General features: G+C 32.5%; 1 protein-coding gene across 1 annotated transcript in view; it reads left to right on the top strand.

Moving 5' to 3' along the window:
• Positions 1-8483, top strand: part of LOC107701787 (CLIP-associating protein 1-like) — an 89756-nt gene that overhangs the window by 43111 nt on the left and 38162 nt on the right. Inside the window, exons 21-25 of the mRNA XM_016503897.1 lie at positions 460-630; positions 1721-1741; positions 3007-3114; positions 3584-3622; positions 5127-5285. Coding sequence (XP_016359383.1) covers positions 460-630; positions 1721-1741; positions 3007-3114; positions 3584-3622; positions 5127-5285 — 498 coding nt within the window. The remainder of the gene's footprint in view (positions 1-459; positions 631-1720; positions 1742-3006; positions 3115-3583; positions 3623-5126; positions 5286-8483) is intronic.

The following is an 8483-nucleotide window of genomic DNA, read 5'->3' on the forward strand; positions in this document are numbered from 1 at the left end:
AACATTAATAATTTGAGAATAAAGTATAACAATAATAATAATTTGCATGGTTTGTGATATGAGCTAACCGATCTTTAGATTAAATCACCATTGGTACCGCGATTTATTGTAATGCTTTTTTCCTCAGTTAGTCAGAACAAAAGTGGCAGACTTGTTACTTGTTCAGATGGCAATATCCGGTGAAAATTCTTATTTGGGTCATATTCCAAGACGTGCTAGAATCTGTGATTGCGAAGTACAGTAAATATCCACACCGGTGCGGTGACTGACTGCCACACACACTCTTCAGAACATTAGATTCATCCGCGCTGGAGCCCCGCCGGAGCACAACCCACGCAAGCTAGATAATTCCTCACACAGCTGCAATTCCAGGTTTTCAAACAGAGATGGCAAAACTTACGGACTGCAGCTTTAAATACGTTCCATAAACATTTATAATTTTCTCTAACTTTCTCTCAGCTAAAGTGGTGAGTTCTCGCGCATCCTCTTCGTCCGGCTCTCTCCAGCGATCGCACAGCGATGTGGACGTTAACGCCGTGGCCAGTGCCAAATCACGAATGCCTGCTGTTGCTGCTACCGCCCCCTTCAGCTCAGCCGCGGCACTGCCGCCCGGTTCCTACGCCTCTCTGGGTAAAACAACCCACACTTACATGTTTAGAGCGGTGGAGAACAGTAATCAGAGTAAATACTGATGTAGAGAGCCAAACAATCCCATAATGAGGTGATTGTGTGAAATTTAAGGCCCCATTTTTTTGTGTGTGTGTGTCTGTGCTGTTAATGTCCTTCAATTATTATTAATAATAATAATAAATGTCATAAATAAATAAATAAATAAATGTCATATATATATTGATTTATAATTATATTTAAATTATAATTAAAGGGCATTAATTGTAAATGTTTATATACTATATATTATATGTAATTTTATTTAAATATATATTTTTTAATTATAATTTTTTTTGTAGAGAGCCGAGCAACCCGATAACAAGGTGATTGTGTGAAATTTAAGAACTCTTTTTAGGTGTCTGTGCAGTTAAGCTATTTTAATTATTATTTAAATAATAATACACTTTATATCAAAAAATATATATTTATATTTAAATTAATAATTAAAGTACATTAACTTTGAACATGCTTGTACCATTTATATTTAAATAATTAATGTATAATTAATTACATTTAAATTAATTATTTTTTAATTATACGTTTTAAAAATCATATCTCATAATAGAATATCACATTATTTAATGAGTTTAGAAATGATCAAATTTTGATTCAATTTACTTGTTGAACTAGCACACCTTCTGTAAAGTGACTACACATGATAATTTTAATGCCATGTTTTAGCCTTTTTTTAAATATAAAAGTGAATTAAGTAATGTTGAATTGTCCAATGGTATACATTTATTATTACTATTATTCTATGCATGACAACAGAAAGATGCTATGTTGTCGACAATTCCCAGACAAACTATATCTGTTTTTGTGTTCTGTTTGATTTTGACTATATTTACTTTAATATATTTATGCATCAGGATAATATAAGCAAGCTTTTGGATCAGGCATTAGAATCTATTCCAAGCATGAATTTTGGCACACATGTTCATATGAGGGGGTTTTGATGAATAATACACTCCTGCATGATCCCAAACGGTTTCCTCTAACACGCGCTGATGCTGTTGTCTTCTGTTGTACCTCTACTCTTATTTGCTCAAAGATGCGGCTGGTAATGTGGAGGGTAAGATGTGTGTGTCTCATCTATCACTCTGTGCTGTTTTGTGTTGAAATATCGTCAGTCTGTTTGAGACGCACACAGGAGACGGGTCCAGTTCATTGGCTAGTGTGGGTAATTTGATAAATATGTGACATAAAATCAAGATGCAACATTCTCCAGCATTTATATGAATATATGTTTGGATAAGCGTTTTGAACATGTTCATGTCAGTCAGCATGAGTCTTCACAGCGTCTGTGTTCGGTTTGGGTTTGTTGAGTATAAGTCGTGTGTTTGGGTTTTGTATTTAGGTTTTTGTGCATCTATGCATCAGTTTGCACAGTTAAATGAATTGTGCAGTAAGTAATGTCTGTTTATGTCTGTTTGATTAAAATATAAATGTATTTAAAAACATTAAATTAATTAATATATGCATTTGTAATATTATGTTTATATATATATAATTAAATATTAAATTAATTATTTTTATAATATAATATATATATTATATAATATATTATATATATTATATATATTTTATAATTTGTTTTTATTTGTAAATTAAATTTTATTTGTAAATTAAATGTATATTATTTGTTAAAATATGAATATTAATTTAAATAATTATTTAATTCACAATTTGTTGCAAAGGCAACATTTCAAAATGTAAATGTTTTCATCTAATATTTATATTTCATTTTATTTCAGCTTTATTTCAATTCAGTTTTCATTTTGATTTTAGTTGAATTTTTAGTCATTTTATGTGCTTTTGTCATTTTTATTAGTTTTTGTTTTTTAAATATTTCTAAATCATTTTAATTTGTTTCAGTTTTACTTTTATTTTAGTTAGTAATTTTTGTACTTCAGTATATTGTTGCAAAGGCAGCATTTCAAAATTGTCATTTTGTTTGTTTTTCATCTAATATTTATATTTCATTTTATTTTAGCTTTATTTAAATTATTCAGTTTTCTTTTTGTTTTCAGTTTAAATTTGAGTCATTTTATGTGCTTTTGTCATTTTTATTATACATTTATAGATATTCCTAAATTTATATTTCAATTTGTTTCACTTCAGTTAGAAATATTCATACTAATAACAAACTATTTTCAAAATGTTCTTGTAGTTTTTAATCAGATATGTATATTAAATTTTTATATATTAAAAATATTAATGTATAAAGTATATAGTTATTAAATAAATATTAAAATACAAGTTTTTTTTGTTACTAAAATGATTTTTGTGTTCATCCATAATTTTACGGTTCTGTATTCTTTCTCTGGCCTTCTGCAGGTCGTGTGCGAACAAGACGACAGAGTTCAGAGATGGCAGCTGGGGGCGGAGCTTCTGTGACTGACAGTAGGGGGCGGAGCCGAGCCAAAGCTGTGTCCCAATCACAACGTGAGTTTTTGGTTACATCATCCTGTTCAGCTGTCCTAGATCAGGATTTATGCTTGTCAATCAAATATCTTTTACACAGAAATTATTGAAATATTATAGAGACAATTAAAGGGATAGTTCACCAAAAAAGGACTTTCATGTCTGATTTTATTGCAAACATTCATTGTTTACGTTTGGGTGAGTAAATGATGGCAGTGTTTTCATTTTGCGGTGAACCGTCCCTTTAAACAAATGATAAACCTTGATCAAGAGATGTACGGTATGCTGTAATATCATTGGCTGCAGTATAATATATATTATACTCCAGTATAATGTGGCTCTCGTGTGTTTTCGGTTGACATCCCTCTTAATGAAGAGATATGAACTCCATCTCTCTTTCTGTGCCGCCTCATAAATATCAGCATGCTTTAGATCAGCTGATGCATGGACTCATGGGTAATGTAGTTTCTCTTCACTGTCCCGCGTCAAGGATCCAGATCAGCTAATCCGGTGGTGGGTAAAACTCACGGTACGGAGTAAAACACAGATTGATGTCTGCATGCATCCCGTCATGAAAGCATGATCCACTGTACTGCTGCGATTGATTCCCGGATGTGTTATTATTATGATTTTGCTGTCATATCTCTGTTTTTGTCAAGTCACTTTAAGGAGAGTCAGTTCACTCGGCGTCCATCTTGGTAGTGCGCTTGGTTAGTTATTTCCAGCCAGTATAGTAATCGTTAACTTCTACTAAAACTATTATTTGTCAATTGAAATAAAGCTAAACTAAACTAAAATATAAATATTAAATAACAAAAATGTATGATTTAAATGTTGAAATATTGCTTTGCAACTAACTGAAATAAGTTGAAGTATGAAAATTACTAAATGAGATAAAACTAAAACTGGAATGTAAAATAATGTTTTAAAAATAAATTGAAATGATTTAGAAATAGAAAAATTAACAAAACTAACAAAAGCACATAAAACAATTGCTAAAAAATTTGGGTAAAAATGAAAAATATTGTAAAATTGTAATAATAAAATGAAATAATAATAATAATAATAAAATGTAGAAATATATAAAAAAACACGTTTACTAAAAATTAAGCTAAAACCAAAAAAATATGTAAAAATTACAAATTTAAAAAATAAATTAAAAATATTTTTAAAAACAAAAAAAATGATAAAAATTACAAAAGCACATAACACAATTACTAAAAATTAAGCTAAAACTGAAAAATAATGTAAAAATATTTAAAAATGTTTTAAAGTTAATAAAAATGACAATCACATAACACAATTAATAAAATTAAGCTAAAACATAAAAGTAATTTAATTAAAAAAAAAAAAAAACTTTATCAATATTAAAAAAAAGGAAAATTAATAAATATGACGGTTAGTAAAAATTAAGTTGAAACTGAATTTTAGATATTTTTAAAAATTAAAAAAATAAGTTTAAACTATTCAGAAATATTTCTTAAAAACTAATAAAAAAGACAAAAGCACATAACAAAATTACTAAAAATTTAAAATCCCATTCAAAAGCCAATTCAAAATGATAATAAGAAATTCTAATAGATATAAAAGATTATATATAAATAATAGTAAAATAACATTGTTTCCAGCATTGTGCATTCAGCTCCGTCTGTTAAAATTGAGAAAGAATCAGGAATAACAATAACAAGGCCAACATTTATTGTGATTCTTAAGTTGAAATCATGCAAAAAGCACATTTTCTGGCTGTAACAACAAAGCCTATTTTGTAAACAAATACAATTTTGTAAATGATCTCTTGAACGTATTCATAATATAATGATAAACTGTACAGAAGCTTGCTATATTAAGTGTTATGTTTTCTCCATTTATCAATGTACGAGTGGACGGTCTCTGCCTTACACAGCCTCTGTTTATGTGTCCGATGAATGTGCCGCTTGTATTGATGTACTCTAGACATATACAGTATTTACAGTAACACTGACATTAAATCAAGTCACAGAACACTGTTTAAGTTAAGCGTATCTGTGTTACAGCGGGCAGCCGCTCTAGTTCACCCGGGAAGCTCTTGGCGCGCTCTTCCATGAGAATCCCTCGATCCGCCGGATCCGCTGGAGCGCCGTTGGACAAACGCAGTAAGATCCCGTGCAATCAAGGCTGCAGCCGAGAGACGAGTCCCAGCCGTGCACGAAACGGTAAGACATTTACATCTGTTCGCCTAGCAGATGCAACTTTATGTTGAATATTAAAAGGGCTCCTATTATGCAAAATCCACGCAATTTGGACGTAAATATGTGTTGGCAGTGTGTGAACACAACCACCCTACAGTGATAAAAATCCACCCACTCCTTATTTTTTAATCTCCATTAAACCAAATCAGTCTCATTAGACCTGCCGTTTTGATTCTCTGAGCAGTGTGACATCACATTGTTTAGGCCCCGCCCCCACAGCCGCTGACTGACACTGCCGTATTAGCAGAGGCCCCGCCCTGAGTGAGCCGCACACAATCCGCCATGTTTATCGTCATGCTAGAGCCTTTAAAAGCAGCATTCAAGTTAGAAATGTCTTCTTATTAAAGCTATAGAAGTTATTCAGTCAAGAGTACTGTTAATTTTGTCAGCTATTTTCAGTTTTATTCTTAGTCTTAGTCCCGTGTTAACTGTCCTTGTTAGCTTTTATCATATTTAGTCAACCTTATCCTATTTTTATTTTGCTCAAGTTTTAGTCAACTAAGGCCCGGTTTCACAGACAGGGCTTAGACTAAGCCAGGATTAGGCCATAGTTCAATTAGAACATTTAAGTAGTTTTTATTAACATGCCTTAGAAAAAACATTACTGGTGTGCATCTTGAGACAAAACAAAGGCACTGATATGTTTTAAGATCAGTCAGTGCAAGTTTCTTTCAGTTGAAACAGCTCAGATTTACATTTTAATCTGGGACTAGGCTTAAGCCTTGTCTGTGAAACCGGGGGTAAAAGTCTCAGAATTTTAGTCTAGTTTTAATCAATGAAAACTTGACATTTTAGCAATAAGATTATTATTCATTAACCGTACAGCAGTATTAATTTTGGCAGGCATTTTTTATTTAGTCTTAGTCTTACTCAAATGTACGTTTTTTAAGTTATTTTCTTATTTAGTCAACCTTGTCCTGTTTTTGTTTAGTCAAGTTTTAGTCGACGAAATGTCTGAGCATTTTAGTCAGGTTTTAGTCAATGAAATCTTAGTCACATTTCCTCATGCTGTATAATGGTTAAACTGATAAAAATTATTTTTGCTCAAAATTATAATCGTAATGATTGTTTTGAATTGATTTGTATTTCAGACATTGCACTTTCACCAGTAAGCACAAATCAGTAGAATGTGGACTCATACACATGGTTTATTTCACTTCATCTAGTGTACTGATTTATTATAGGCTTTTTATTATATAAATTAATATAAAAGACTTATGCACTCTCTCTGTCTACATTATAAAAACTGGTAAAAATTTTTTTTATAACAACGAAATTCCTAATTGCAATAGCCTATGTTTCTCTATTAAAACAACGGCGGTTGAGTAAGTGCATTTATTCAGCGATCACAATCGCAAACAATATAGTTGAGACTCATGACAGAACACAGAACGGTTGAGTGATGCTTTTATTTTGATCGCTAAACTCCAGCTTGTTTGTTGCTGTATTCAGATCATCTGCGGCAGCGCTTCCGCAATAAAGAGCGAGCACGTGCTTAAAATAGCCAGACTGCAATCAAATAAGCAAAACACCGGGCAAAAAATTTATCAATGTAACAGCGAAGCTCTGATTTGGGGATTTGAACTCTTGATATCTGGCAACCGCACTCATGAGAGTTTGCGTAGTAGAGGCGTGTACAGCAGTCCGCAGTAATATTTTGTCTCCTTTTTTGGACGAAAATAAAAAGGTTTTGGGTAAAGTTTTTATTTTTTGAATGCATTTTAGTCTCATCTTTTATCGTCATCGAAATTGCATGTTGATATAATCATAGTTATCGTTTATTGACCTTATTGTCGTCTCGTCATCGTCTCGTTTTAGTCATGGGCTAAAAACATTTTTCGTCATAGTTTTTGTTAACGAAATTAACACTAGTCAAGAGCAGTGAGTGATTTTCTGTATTTATATATTGTTTGACTCATATTAAAGGGATAGTTCACCCAAAAATTAAAATTCTGTCATTAATTACTCACCCTCATGTCGTTCCAAACCTGTAAGACCTCCGTTCATCTTCAGATCACAAATTTTTTGTTGAATTCTGAGAGCTCTCTGACCCTCCCATAGACAGCAAGGATCCTTACATGATCAAGCCTCAGAAACGTGGCAAGGAGATCGGTAAAATAATCCATGTGACATCAGGGGTTCAACCGTAATTTTACGAAGCTACGAGAATACATTTTGTGTGCAAAAGCAAAATTAATTACGACTTTATTCAACAATTTGTCTCCTCCGCGTCACCCTGGCGCCATTTTGGAGAATATTCACTTAATATTCTCCGACATAACTGACTGTGTTTGTGTTGTGAGTTTGTGTTGTGTGTATTTGACAGTTTAAGCGCAATAAGACATGAAATAGAACTTAGTTTAGTGCTCACATGCCGTGTGACAGCTGTTCTCTGTGCGTTCGCTTCGGATGTGTGCACTCAGAAAACCCTTAATCAAAAGTTTAAACTGATATGGCTTTAAAATGCATGATTTCAGTGCAATAGACATTATAATAAAAACCAAGCAGATGGTTTTTAGCAGAGTATCTGAGGCACAAGCTGTAATGGCGCAGCTCTATTCTGGAAAAGGGGGCGGGGAGCAGCAGCTCATTTGCATTTAAAGAGACATGCACGAAAAGGCCATTTGAACACTGAAGTCTGCATGTTAAATGATCTCCTGCTCATCACACAGTATGCTTTATTTTTCTTTAGTTATAAAGTGAATGAGCAGCCAAATGCTCTGTAAGTGGGTTAAAATTGTGCAAATAAACTAGTAAGCACTGAACGGCCTATTATCCATGTGACCCAGTGCAGTCAGTGATCAATGTGAGCAGCGCTGCATGTCACTGTCCTTCATGTGATCCAGTCAATACGTCTGCAGTGAACAGACTGAAGACTCACAGCTGCAGTGGTTCTTCTCTCTGTTTGTGTTCATGTCGTTGTCGTTGAAATCTATGAGCATCGTTTACTGCAGATCAACTAAAAGTTTGTCTGAGTCTGGACCGTTCTCTTCTTTAGCTTCTTTCAGCTGTAAACGTAATTTTTTTGTAACTGAGCAGAAAACTTTGTTGTTCTTCTTTTTGTTTGACTGTTGTTCTTTTCTCTTTTGTTCATTATGTTTGGTTGAGCATATCATATATATATATATATATATATATATATATATATATATATATTGTCAT

Source organism: Sinocyclocheilus anshuiensis, unplaced genomic scaffold, assembly GCF_001515605.1.
Source record: "Sinocyclocheilus anshuiensis isolate Anshui unplaced genomic scaffold, SAMN03320099.WGS_v1.1 scaffold2184, whole genome shotgun sequence".
Classification (NCBI taxonomy): domain Eukaryota; kingdom Metazoa; phylum Chordata; class Actinopteri; order Cypriniformes; family Cyprinidae; genus Sinocyclocheilus; species Sinocyclocheilus anshuiensis.